Source organism: Sturnus vulgaris, chromosome 7 (genome assembly GCF_052056855.1).
Source record: "Sturnus vulgaris isolate bStuVul1 chromosome 7, bStuVul1.hap1, whole genome shotgun sequence".
In the NCBI taxonomy this organism is placed as follows: Eukaryota; Metazoa; Chordata; class Aves; order Passeriformes; family Sturnidae; genus Sturnus; species Sturnus vulgaris.
The window spans coordinates 18,691,109-18,704,872 of record NC_142249.1 but is presented as its reverse complement, the minus strand read 5'-3'; the positions used below and the strand labels follow the sequence as shown (position 1 = coordinate 18,704,872).

Genomic DNA, 13,764 nt, shown 5'->3' with positions numbered 1-13,764 from the left:
CGAGGAAGGTGATGGACAATTATTTTGATGAATCCTTACCAAGGATTATAACCTTTAGTGTATCGGTAACTGTTCCACTTGTGTTCTTCAGTTCAAGTGTATACTCCCCAGTGTCATGTATGGTGGTCTCACGCACAGTTAATTTGGCCATTTTGGCAGTAGTCTCTGTTTTGATGCGTTCTGATTCTTTTAGTTTAGAACCAGCAAAGAACCAAGATGCAGTTGGAGGTGGTCGTCCTTCAATTGGAATGGCTAATTCAATGGGCTTGCCAGCAGGTATGTGGATTGTCTTCTGAGGTATTCCAGCGAAGTCAATTGTTGGTAGAACTAAGGAAAGCAAATAATCAATATTTTAAACACCTGTTTTATAAGTAACACATTCGTTTAGTGTAAGCTTGACCCTATTGTTTTCAATAAAATTCGAGATACCTACCTTTACGGTCTTGAACAGTCACTGCTGTGACAATCTCCCGTGGTTCTGACACGCCCTTCTGATTCTGTGCTCTGACCCTGAACAAGTATTGTTCACCTTCATTGAGAGAGATAATGGTATGTTCGTAGACAGTAGGCTTCAATGTCACTACCTTCAACCATCTTTCTGTTCCAGCTTTGCTGGCCTCAATGACATAGCCAGTCAATCTGCTGCCACCATCATGCAGAGGTTTGTCCCAAGCAAGGGTAACAGTTGATTTAGTGGTGTCAATCACTTCGAGTTTTTGTGGTACCATGGGGACATCAGATACCAGTACTGCATCAGATGTTTCACAGCCTTCACCAATGCCGTAAATATTTTCTGCTAGTACTCTGAAATAATACAGAGCTCCTTCCAGAAGTCCAGAAACTCTGTAAAATGTCTTGCTGCATTTGGTAGTGACAGTCTTGTAAGCTCTCATGGAAGCTTCACGTTTCTCAATTATGTAATTGTTGACAGGGGCTCCACCATCAATGACTGGTATGTCCCAAGTAAGTGTCACAGAATCTTTAGATACTTCCTTAACTCTTACTGCAGGTGGTGGACCAGGTGTATCTAAAACAAACAAACAAATTTTTTTTTCCCCTTTTGAATCCTTTCATTTTACAGTCAATGACTACTTCTGCATAAAACAAAAATGCTAGGATTTGATTTATAAACTAGCACAGCTCCACAAAGTATGTATTTCTTTTCGGATTAGATTGTTTCTCTGACTTCTCAAGCATTCTCATATTATTTAAAATGCAAACTTCCTTTGGAAATGAATGACTCTTATTTCTGAGCAATGAGCATGTGGAGTGGTGTAATGCTCATATACAATTGTAGCAGTACTTACCATATACTTTCACAGAAATAGTTGCAGATTTTTTTCCTGATTGATTTTCAGCCTCAATGATGTATTTTCCAGCGTCATACCGATTAACTTTATCCACAATAAGCAGAGTGTAGCTGTCTGTAGTATCAATAATACCTCGACTTACAAGGTCAACACCCTGCTTGCTCCATGTGATTACAGGAGTAGGTCTGCCAGATACAGAGACCATCAAGCGCAGGGAACCACCAGCTCTGATTGTAACCGTTTTCTTCAGATCATCAGCAAGCTCAAGTTCAGGTGTTTCTGATGGAAGGTATAAGAAATATGGAATTAGTTAATCTCAGAGGAATCCTAAAGGAAAATATAGTTTCCATAAAATATACATTAGGTTTTCAAATTACCTATTCTTTCCACAGGTTCTATTTCTGCTGATGATTCGCTAAATTCACTCATACCATTCACATTTGTTGCAGCAACTCGGAATTGATATTTCTGGTTTGTTTTAAGACCAGTCACGGTGAACTCAGCATTCCTCAGAGTGGCAGTTGTATGTGCTCGATACCACTGTTCACTACCTTCTTCTTTCATTTCAAGAACATAGCCTAAGAGGTCAGCACCACCATCATACGTGGGCTTTGACCATGCTAAACTTATGCTGTGCATTGTAGTATCCACAACTCTTGGAACTGAAGGTGATGCAGGAGTGTCTTTGAAAAAGAAGAAAATGCATTTTATATTGGTGCAGAAAACATTTTACATTCAAAATCAATTTCCAGACAGCTAATTCTGGGAAATGCATTTAAGATGAACTATACCTGTTTATAAGTTATTGCAATACTATCTAGTTCAGTGAGTTTACGAGTAGTTATGGGTTTCTTAGTTAAAATGTCATTAAAGTGTTATTATAAATAAATATTAAATTATGTTTTATATATAGAAACTTACATGATGGTTCTTTACATAACATATATTGTGATGCTTCACTAGGTTCACTGTTTCCAGCAGCGTTCACTGCAGTGACACGGAATTGGTATTGGCTCCCTTCCATGAGACCAGTGACTTTCAGTCTGGTGTCATAAATGGTAAAATCTCTATTCACTCGTGTCCAGCGCAGACTTTTCCTTTCACGTTTGTCCACAAGATAGTCCTTAATCTCACTGCCACCATCCGATTCTGGTTTCGACCACTGAATAATGATATGTTCCTTGCCAACAGTCACTTCTTCAGGAGCACCAGGCTGTGTTGGAATAGCTGTTTTTTTAAAAGGTGAGGGGAAAAAAAAGATTGTTCAACACATTGTTTATTCATGAGAAATATTGCACAAATACTGATGCCAAATGGAAGGTAGTAACACTCACTGAATGCATTCCTGGCAATCACAGGTTCTGATTCAAGTGGAACACCTGGTCCATATTTGTTGACACCTCTCACACGGAAAATGTATTCATTATTTTTAATAAGTTTTGTTACCACAGTTGATAAAGTCTGGCATTCAGCCTCAACAATAACCCAGTGAAGTCTGCTGGTTTCACGCCTTTCTACGATATAGTGAGTAACTTCTGCACCTCCATCTTCCTCAGGAATGTTCCATGCCAGAGTACATTTCTCTTCTGTTACTCTGCTAACTGTGATTTTGCCTGCACATGGACCTGGTGAATCTGTATAGGAATCAAAATAAGTCTTGTTACTAGTGGCTAAGGAAAAGCATCTCATTCTTATTTAAAAGAATGAAGGTTTTTCAGTATACTAAGTATTAATACCAACCACGGGATACATACCGAGCACTTTGACAAGAACAGAAATTTGTTTCATTCCGCTGGCATTTTTAACTGTTAGAGTGTATTTTCCACTGTCACTTCTGTCACAGAACTTGATAATTGCAATAGCTCGTTTGCTGGTGTATTGCAGAGATATCTTTTCACATAGCTCCAGTTCCCTGTCACCTTTGGACCAGAAGACTTTTGGTTCTGGTTTTCCACCAATGGCTGCATCAAGAACAAGATCTGATCCAGCCCTAATGCTCACAACTTCTCCCTGCAGTCTGGCATCAAGTTCAGCCTTTGGTGGTGCTGGAAAAAGAGATTTGAAAAAAAAATTACATGACTGTACTAAAAAGAGAACATTATGTTTTAATTGTTCCAAGTAAATATTCCTTACTGTATTCATCTTTGCAAATGACAGCACCAGTTGATTCAGATCCTTTGCTAATCACACCAGCAGCATTCTTTGCCAGTACACGGAATTCATAGGCTTCATCTTCACTAAGAGCTGTCACAGTAAAAAAGTTTTCTGAGACAATGGTATAATTGCATTTCAGCCAACGTCCATCACCAGATTCGTTATATGGTTTGCGTTCAATAATATATCCAATTATTTTGCTTCCACCATCATAAAGTGGAGGTGACCAGCTCAGTGACACTGTAGATCTGGTGACATCTGTTACTTCCGGTCTTCCTGGTGGATCTGGAGGAACAAAGCAGAAAAAATGAGAAATGCAGTCCTATTTTAGCTTAAGTAACAATATAACTCTAGAAGTAATACTTACCAACTGGATTTTGAGCCACTACAGGTCTGGAAGCTTCACTAGCTTTGCTAACACCTGCAGCATTTAGAGCATAGGTTCTGAATTGATATTCTAGGCCTTCGACCAACCCTGTGACTTTATAGTTGCAGTCACAGCATGGTACTTTGTTCTCCTTCACCCAAAGGATGGTGTTGCGCTCCTTCTTTTCCACCCAGTATCCAATGACTTTGCTGCCACCATCATGATAGGGCTCTTCCCAGCGAATGGCCATGGCACTTGCAGACACAGAATAGACTTCTGGCCTTGAAGGTGGGCTTGGTGGGACTAAATATGAAAAAGGCGGGGAGGAAAATGTTAGTAATTATAAATACCTCAGTCGGAAGAAAAGAATAAATTTTGAGAAGTGTTTCACTTACCAAATGGATGCTCAGCAACTACTGTTTTTGATTCAACTGGCTTGCTGACACCAAATCTATTTTCTGAGCTTACTCGGAAACTGTACTCTTGATACTTTGTGAGATGACTGACTTTGATCTGTGTGCGTTTCACACTGGAATTCACCAGCTGCCATGCTGTTGTGCCAGATTCACGTTTCTCTACGATGTAGTTTGTAATGTCACTGCCACCATCATCTTCAGGTTCTTTCCAGGTCAACACACAGGACTCAGCAGATACAGATGATATTTCAATTGGGCCAGTGACAGGACCTGGCCGTCCTATGACTACCACTGTGACAGTGAATGTTTTCACACCAGCAGTGTTCTCAAGTGTAAGGTAGTATTTACCAGAGTCACCTCTCATACTGTCTTTTACAGTCAGCGTGGTTCGGTCTTTTGTTGTCTTGATGGTCACTCTTTCAGTTTCCTTCAGCCTCATCTCCTCAAGTTTCCATGTCACTTTGGGAGCTGGGCGCCCACTGATTGGTATATCAATAGTGAAGGTGCTTCCAGCCTTGCATGTTATAAGCTGTCTGCTTATGTCACTGAGATCTGCTGTTGGTTCAATCTGTGGCTCCTTAACAATAACAGAAGAGAAAGCTTCTCTCGGCTCACTGTAGCCAGCATCATTCCTCGCCTTGACCCGGAACTCATATTCTGTGTTCTCCACAAGGCCTTCAACGGTGAAAGTAAGTTGCTTGGTTTGTCCAGCTCCAGTCCAGGAGTCAGATCCTTTTTGTCTCATTTCAAGAAGGTATCCAGTAATACGGCTACCACCATCATGATCAGGTTTAAGCCAGGCTAAAACTACAGAAGATTTGGTTGTATCAACAATATCTAGTCTCTTAGGTGGAGCAGGTTCTTCTGTGGCCACAACTGGTTCTGTTAATTCACAGGGTTCACCTACACCATATTCATTTTCTGCTGATACTCGGTAGTAATATGGCATACCTTCTGCTAGATCTGTGACCTTAAAGATTTGTCGAGTGCACTTTGAACTTACTACTTGCCAGCTACGACGACTTGCTTCCCGTTTTTCCACAACATAGTGGTGAATACGAGAACCTCCATCCAGAACAGGAGCATCCCACATTAAAGTAATAGATGTTCGAGTCACATCTTTAAATGTAATAGGACCTGGTGGACCAGGTGTGTCCAAAACCTTGACAGTAAATGTAATAGACTTGCTTCCACTGTTGTTTTCCACAGTAAAGACATACTTGCCAGCATCATTTCTATTGCATTCCTCTACAGTCAATGTGCTGAATGAATCAGTTGTTTGAATGTCAGCACGCAAACTAAGATTAGCATCTGCTTTGGACCACACTGCAGTAGGAACTGGCCTTCCAGAAAAGGCAATAAATAGACGAATGCTTGCACCTGCTCTTACAATATGAGTCTGCTTGAAGTTTGCATCAATATCAATTTCAGGTGCAGAAAGCCTGTCCACGGTTTGGACTGAAGCAGAAATTTCACAACTTTCTCCTCTGCCAGCACCATTGACAGCACTAACTCTGAATTTATAGTGTTCTCCTGCCTCCAAATCAACAACAGTATATTTAGTAGCAATAACAGTCTCTGCATTGACTTTCTGCCAAGCTTCAAGATCAGCTTTGCACATCTCAATGATGTACCCAATTATTTCCATGCCTCCATCAAAAACTGGCTTTGTCCACTCTAAGCTTACACTAGTCTTTGATGTGTCTGTCACCTTTACAACATTAGGAGCACTTGGTGGGCTGACTGGTTCTCTGCATTTAATCAGTTTTGAAACATCACTTGGAGGTCCAACTCCTGCAGCGTTTTCAGCCATGACATGGAACTCATACTCATTGCCTTCAATAAGGCCAGTTACTCTGTATCTGTTCTCAGTAATGGGCCTCTTACTGGATACTTTAACCCAGCGCATGCTCTTCTTTTCTCTTCTTTCAAGAATGTACTCATTTATCTCACTTCCACCGTCTGACTCTGGTCTTGCCCATGTGAGTGTGATACTGTCTCCTGTTACGTTGGTAGGCTCTGGAGTTCCTGGTGCGTCAGGGAGAGCTAAAGAAAGGAAAAATGTCATTAGAAAGATAAGATGGTAACTCCATGGATATTTGTGCAGAATGAGGTGGAAACTTACTGTAAGGTATTTGTGCAATAACTGGATCAGACTCCAATGGTCTGCCAACTCCAAATTTGTTCACTGCAGAGACACGGAACTGATATTCATTGCCTTTAATTAATTTAAGTGCTGTATAGCTGCAAGCTTCACATTTATCTTCAACTAATGCCCAAGCAATCCTGCTGGTTTCACGTTTTTCAATTATGTAGTGAGAAACAGAAGCACAACCATCATTAGCTGGAGGCTCCCACCATAATGTGACTTTTTCTCCGGTGATGTTTGTGAATCGTATTGGTCCACCAACTTTTCCTGGTGTGTCTGCAATTTTAAAGATTCAGAGTTATAATTTGCTGGCACGTAGAATAAAATACTATTTTTAAAAAAGCATGCTGAAAGTGCTTGGTGCAGTACCTTGTACTCTAATGGTAATATCTTCTCGTTTAGTGCCTGATGCATTTTTGGCTTCTACTGTGTATACTCCACGATGTTCCCGGACAGCATCTCTAATGAAGATTGTACTATGTCCAATAGCTGTAGTTATTTCTATATTCATCATTTTATCAATCTCTTTACCGTCCTTAAACCACGTCACTTTAGGTACTGGACGTCCTTTGATTAGAGCTTTAAGTCTAATGCTCTCTCCAGCTTTAACAGTAAGGCCTTCAAAGTGTTCAGCACCAAATTCAATTGTTGGAGCAACTAAAAAAGGAAAATATAAATCAATCTCCATATAGCTAAATATTTTCCGATACTCTTCTAAATGCACTAATTATAAAAGTCTGTGATATATAAAATTATTTCACTTACAAAAAGATATTCTCTAAATAGCAGTTATTATATGAATGATAAACTTATTTTTCCTGTGAGCATTCATAAGTGCACCATATATATATGTGAAAGGCAGTATTAAAATGTGGTGTTAAGCTCAGGCTACGTGACCTGAGGCACATTTCAATTTTGAAATTATTCAGTGCATCAGAATATTACAGTTCATGCTTTCCTTCCAACTTTGTTGCTGCTGCGTATCCAAGAGAAATGTAGAGTGCTTTTCAGCAATTGATTATGTATGTCTGCCAGATTTGGGTCTTTAATTTAGACCTTCTCACCTTGGAATATGAACATAAATGTTCTGAATTGACTGGGAGGGCGTCAGTCACAAGTTATTTGCCCCTTAACTTCCCACTTCCCATCAGTGAAGCTAGAAAGTCTATCTGGCTTCAATATTGAAGCATATTGTGAAAAAATTCTTACCATTTTCATCTCTGGTCATGATATAGCCTGAAGACTGTGAAGGTGGGCTGATTGTACCAACAGCATTTCTTGCAAGCACTCTGAATTCATATCGGTCACCTGGACTGAGCCCTGTAACTGTGTATTGGCATTCACTGACATCAGTAAAGTTACACCTGAGCCAACGGTCTGCGCTTCCTTGCCGCTTCTCAATGCTGTAAGCCACAATCTTACTGCCTCCATCACGCAGCGGGGGGGTCCATTTCAGGGTGATTGTTTCCCTCGTGACATCAATGTAATCAGGAGTACCAGGTGGGTCTGAAAGGAAAATAATGAAGATGTACTTTTATTACTGCTCACAATAATCTACAGGAACAGAATTTTCTTGGATGAGTGATTAATCATTCACTTACCCACTGGAGAGACTGCCAAAGTAAATTTGCTTGGCTCACTAGCTCGGCTTAGACCTGCAGCGTTTTCAGCATACACTTGGAACTGGTAATCCAGGCCCTCAAGCAGTCCAGTAATCCTGTATTCTCTGTTAGATATTAATGCAACATTAACCTTCTGCCACAAAATACTGTTTCTTTCCTTCTTTTCAACATGGTATCCCATAATCTCTGAACCACCATCATAAACGGGAGCATCCCAAGAGATGGTCATTCCATCAGCAGTTACGTTGTATACAACAGGCTTGCCTGGGGCACCTGGAGGTTTAAACTGGTGCTTTGCCACAACATCTGCTGAGACAAGAGGTGGGCTCACTCCATATCTGTTTTCTGCACGAACTCTGAACTGATATTCAGTATCTTTAACAAGGTTTGGTACTTTGAAGGTTGTTCTTGCAGCACTTGAACACACCAGCTTCCAGTTCATCTGTGATGTTTCTCTCTTCTCAATACTGTAGCCAGTAATTTCTCCTCCTCCGTCGTCATCAGGGGCGTCCCATGACAAAACTACACTATCTGCTTTGATTTCATCTATTCTTAAAGGTGCTTTTGGCCTAGATGGAGGACCAAGAGTGATTACAGTGATTGTGAATGACTTTCTGCAGACTACATTATCAAGAATTAAAGTATATTTGCCACCATGCTCCTTTTTCACATTCTTGATACTTAAACTTATCTTGTTTTCAGTTTTCTTGAAACGAAGAAGTTCTGTTTCTTTAAGAGGGAGGTTGTCCTTGAGCCAGCTCATTGATGGATTAGGTTTACCTTTATAGGGCAGTTCAATGTGCAGGTTATGTCCAATTCTCACTGCAATCTGGCCTCCAGGAATATCAGAAAGGTCAGCCTCAGGTGTTATTATAAGTTCTTTGACTGTAATGGGTCCAACAGTAACAGAGTCACTCATGCCTTTTTCATTTTTAGCAAAGACTCTGAATTCCATGACAGAAAGCTCTTTAAGTCTGTCAGCTACAAATTCACAGCTCTTGCTTGTGCCTGCGTATGTCCATTCTTTCTCTTCCTGAAGTTTCTTTTCGATAACATAGTCTGATATAATGCTACCACCATCATAGTCAGGTTTGCTCCACTGCAATTTAACAGAACTCTTTGTAGAGTCTTTCATGGCTAGGTCTTTTACAGGTCCAGGTACGTCTGCAGCTTTCACTGGCTCAGATGTTTCACAAGGTTCACCTAGTCCAATTTCATTTTCAGCAAGAACACGGAAAAAGAATGAAGTCTTTTCTGACAGGTTAGTCAGTTTAAAGGTGGTATGAGAACACTTTGTTGTAACAGTTGACCAGGCCCTCTTTGTGGCATCTCTTTTTTCAACAACATAATTTGTTATTTCAGAACCACCATTGATGAGAGGTGGCTCCCATACCAGTGTAACTGTGCCACGAGAAACATGCTTGAGCTGCAGCTTCTGGCATGCAGAAGGTGTGTCAAGTACTTTTACATTCACAAATGAGGATTTTGCTTCTCCAACTCCATTTTCAATTGTAAGAACATATTTTCCTGTATCATTTCGTGTAACTTGAGGAATAGTAAGTAGTGTAGATGATTCTGTGTTTTGGATGATATATCTTTCATCAGACCCAAGATTCTTGTCACCCTTTCTCCATGTGACTGTTGGAGGAGGTCTTCCCTTGAATGGAATCATTATTTCCACATCTTCACCTGCTTTAGCAACAATAGATGTCCGAAGAGCAACATCCAGATCAATCTCTGGTGCCACTGTGGAAATCAACAAAAAATTCATAATGTATACTTGGAATGTAAAATAAGAAATGGCTTGCAATAAAAAATCACCACACAGAAAAATGTTAAATGACAAAGAAATACAGTACCAAGAATATCTTTAGCTTGAACAGGTTCCATCATTTCAATAGGCTCTCCTTGTCCAGCACAATTCATAGCAGATACACGGAAATAATAATTAACACTTGGCTGAAGGTGGGATACAACATATTCAGTTGTTCTCACTTCTCCCTTGGTACTGACAACAGTCCATTCTTGCTCTTCACCTTCTCTCTTCTCCACCACATAATGGGTAATCGGACTTCCTCCATCATAAGCAGGTTTAATCCAGCCAAGAGTAACAGATGTCTTGGTTGTATCCACAACTTTCAGTTTTGTTGGTGTGCCTGGCTTATCTGTAAATGATAGTTTGTTTACGGGGGAAAAAAAACACCAATCAGAATCCAATTAATTGTAAAGAGGAAGAAAATCTGCCCTTGATTATGTTGGTACAATCCCACTCTAACTACTCATTTTCCACTGATTTCTAACCTACTGGAAGAAATGGACATTGAATCTTACCAATAGGATCTGCAGCTTTGTAGAAGTCAGAAGCCTCAGAGAATGGACCTGGTCCAGCTGCATTGACAGCACAAACTCGGAAATGATATTCGCTGTTTTCAGTCAGACCTGTTACTTTCTGTCTGGTGTCCCGAATGGTTTCTTTAGAGACCTTGAACCAACTCAGACTCTTCTTGTCACGTTTCTCCAGAAAATATCCTGATATTTCACTGCCGCCATCAACAGTGGGCCTATTCCAGACAACAGTCATAGCATTCTTGGTTATCTTCGTGACTTCTGGTGTACTAGGTGGTCCAGGTGTAACTGAGTAAAAAATTGTATATCAGTAAATCAGTACTGCTTACAAACAACACACAAGTCAATTCAGTTGTGTAAGTTATTTTATAGAAGTTATTTCTTACCGAATGAATTTTTGGCTATAACAGGCTCAGATTCCAGTGGATCACCAATTCCAAACTTGTTCACGCCACGGACACGGAACACATATTCATTTCCTTTGATGAGTTTGGTTGTAGTTACAATACATCCCTCCAATTTTTCAGAAATCAAAGACCATACAACCCGACTTGTTTCCCGCTTTTCAACAACATAGTGTGTTATAGGTGCACCACCATCATCTGCTGGTGGGTCCCACATTATTGTAATCTTTTCAGCAGTGACTGTCTTAAACTGTATAGGTCCACCTGGGGGTCCTGGCTTGTCTGTGGAAGGCAGAAGAAAGCAGATGTTAAGTATTCATTACTGAATTATTGTTTAATAGTAAAATACAGTTGCATCTCAAGACATACCAAGTATCTGTACTCTAATGTGGGCTGATGCTGAACCCATGGCATTCTTCAATTTTAATTCATAGGTGCCACTGTCGAGTCGATTTGCATCCTTGATGAGTATAGAAGCAAATTCTGTTGTGTTTTCAAAAGACACTAGTGCACTGGTTAGTACCTCACTGCCGTTTTTGAACCATTCAATTGTGGGTATAGGCTTGCCTGAGATGCCTAGTTTTAGCTTAACTGAAGTTCCTGCTTTATATTTCACCACTTCTGTATATTCTGGTGGCACATCGATTTCAGGTGCACCTTAAGAAAAAACAAGAACAAGTTAGAAGCATGTTTATTAACATGTAGTCCTGTATTTAATAAAATCCTCAAATTTAATCTATCTTATTTGATCTAATAGTTAAAAGTATTTGATAAATACAGATCAAAGTAAAGAGAGCATATGTAACTTAAATCATAAACCTAGAGTAAGTTAGAGCTAATCCCTATGAAGAAAAGACAATTACATGTATAAATATAACCACCTGGACCATGGGCAGACTTCTTTTGCTCAGACTAAAGATACCAGAAGACTTCAAAAATGCAGATACAGGCAAAAATGTTCCTTGCAATCATGAGCAAATGCTCACAGTCAGGCATGCTTCTTGAATCAATCACTGTAAACTAGCCTTCCATATTTAAAAGATATTTACAAAACAAGACCATTGTCCCAGTACACCAGAATTATATCATTTTATCATTGCAAAACACTTACCATATGTATCAACACATGTGATAGGACCCACAACATCTGAGGGATTACTAATGGAACCAACAGCATTCTTTGCAAAGACCCGGAATTCATATTTGGAATTCTGTGTCAGGCCAGATACTGTGAACTGAGTCTCAATAACATTGGTGAAGCTAGCTTTTGTCCATCTGCCATCTGGAAGATCACGTTTTTCTACAATGTATCCAGTGATTTTGCTACCACCATCAAATGCTGGCTTCTGCCAGGAGAGAGTGATAGAGGTCTTGGAAATATCTGAGGCACGAACATTTCTTGGTGGTTCTGCAGAAGGAAACAAGAGTATTGTCATTAATTAACAGCTTTGAATATTTGCTTATTGTACAGAAAAGATTATCACAGGGGAAATAAAACAGTTTGGCTTCATTATTTTATAGAGAATACATACCACAAGCATCAATTGCAAGGACTGGATCAGAAGGACGACTTGCTTTTCCAATGCCAGCTGCATTTTCTGCATAAACTCTAAATTCATAGATAAGGCCAGCGCTGATCGTGGTGACTTTGAAATGAGTGGTACGAATAAGGGTCTTGTTAGCCTTCTGCCATAATATGCTATTCCTGTCTTTCATTTCCAGATGATATCCAGTGATAGCACTGCCACCATTAGTGACTGGTTCATGCCATCCGACAGTAATACTCTCTCGGGTAACGTTGGTGACCCATGGTGTAGAAGGAGGGCCCGGGGTAGCTGATAGTATCAAAAGAATTGATTGTTAACAAAATTATGCTTTCAACATCAGAGCATTAAAATATCAATGAATACCATGAGAAGCATGTTACTCACTGTAAGGAAGCTTGACAACCACACACTGCGAGTCTATGTGATCGCTGATGCCGAAGCGGTTCTCAGCTTTGATGCGGAATTGATATTCTTCTCCTGTTGTGAGCCTCATAACTTTGATAACAGTTCTGGCAACAGTGGCAGACACTTCAGACCAAGCAGCAGTACTTGTTTCTCTTTTCAGTACAATATAGTTGGTAACCTGACTTCCACCATCATAAGCTGGTGGTTGCCATCTGAGTGTTACACTCTCTTCAGTGACATCGCTAAGGGCAACAGGACCAACAGGAGGACCGGGTCTATCCAGCACAACAATATTAACAAATGATTTTGTGGTGCCACTTGAGTTTGCAGCAGTAATGTCATATCTGCCAGCATCAGCAGCCACACTTTCTTTAAGGTTAATGATGAGACTTTCTGCAGTGGTTTCTGTATGAAATCTTATGGTAGGTTTCAGTGCAACACCATCTCTAGACAATGTCACCTTTGGCACTGGTTTTCCAGAAACTGGAATTTCAACTTTTAGGTTTGATCCTGCTCTAACATATACAGTGTTGTGAGGGAAGCCCTTCATGTCAATCTCAGGAGATTCTGAAAAAGAAAACATTTTCAAACCATTAAAAGAATGTTCCATCTTTTAAAGTATGAATGTATTTGAATGTGACTTTTGTCTGGAAGCATACCTAATTGTTCTTTAACTGTAACAGGGAGTAGTAGTTCCTTAGGATCACTTAAACCAGCTTGGTTTTCTGCGGACACCCTGAAGAAATAGTCAACGTTTTCCTTAAGACCGTGGACAGTATGATGAGTTGTCTTTACAACTGCACACTTAACCCATTTTTGCTGTCCTTTCTCAAGAGCTTCAAGGAGGTAGCTAACAATTCTGCTTCCACCATCATGTTCTGGTTTTAGCCATGAAAGAGAAACACTGTCCTTTGTGACATTTGTTACTCCTAGCTTTTCTGGTGGGCTGGGTTTTTCTGAGAAAAGAAGTGCAACAGGTTAAACAATATAAAACATATTTACTTTTTATATTAGCGATTACACAGGAACACAATCTGGATCAAG

At 40.0% G+C, this 13,764-nt stretch overlaps 1 protein-coding gene across 1 annotated transcript in view; it reads right to left on the bottom strand.

Moving 5' to 3' along the window:
• The window catches only part of LOC106861576 (titin), a 238,036-nt gene that overhangs the window by 14,674 nt on the left and 209,598 nt on the right, over positions 1-13,764 (bottom strand). Inside the window, exons 282-303 of the mRNA XM_088167962.1 lie at positions 13,380-13,676; positions 12,700-13,287; positions 12,301-12,603; positions 11,880-12,176; positions 11,138-11,425; positions 10,751-11,050; positions 10,350-10,652; positions 9,878-10,183; positions 7,998-9,764; positions 7,606-7,902; positions 6,766-7,053; positions 6,373-6,672; positions 4,227-6,293; positions 3,832-4,134; positions 3,444-3,749; positions 3,065-3,355; positions 2,645-2,944; positions 2,232-2,537; positions 1,688-1,993; positions 1,308-1,589; positions 434-1,027; positions 40-327 (exon numbers count right to left, since the gene is read on the bottom strand). Coding sequence (XP_088024088.1) covers positions 40-327; positions 434-1,027; positions 1,308-1,589; positions 1,688-1,993; positions 2,232-2,537; positions 2,645-2,944; positions 3,065-3,355; positions 3,444-3,749; positions 3,832-4,134; positions 4,227-6,293; positions 6,373-6,672; positions 6,766-7,053; positions 7,606-7,902; positions 7,998-9,764; positions 9,878-10,183; positions 10,350-10,652; positions 10,751-11,050; positions 11,138-11,425; positions 11,880-12,176; positions 12,301-12,603; positions 12,700-13,287; positions 13,380-13,676 — 10,377 coding nt within the window. The remainder of the gene's footprint in view (positions 1-39; positions 328-433; positions 1,028-1,307; positions 1,590-1,687; positions 1,994-2,231; positions 2,538-2,644; positions 2,945-3,064; positions 3,356-3,443; positions 3,750-3,831; positions 4,135-4,226; positions 6,294-6,372; positions 6,673-6,765; positions 7,054-7,605; positions 7,903-7,997; positions 9,765-9,877; positions 10,184-10,349; positions 10,653-10,750; positions 11,051-11,137; positions 11,426-11,879; positions 12,177-12,300; positions 12,604-12,699; positions 13,288-13,379; positions 13,677-13,764) is intronic.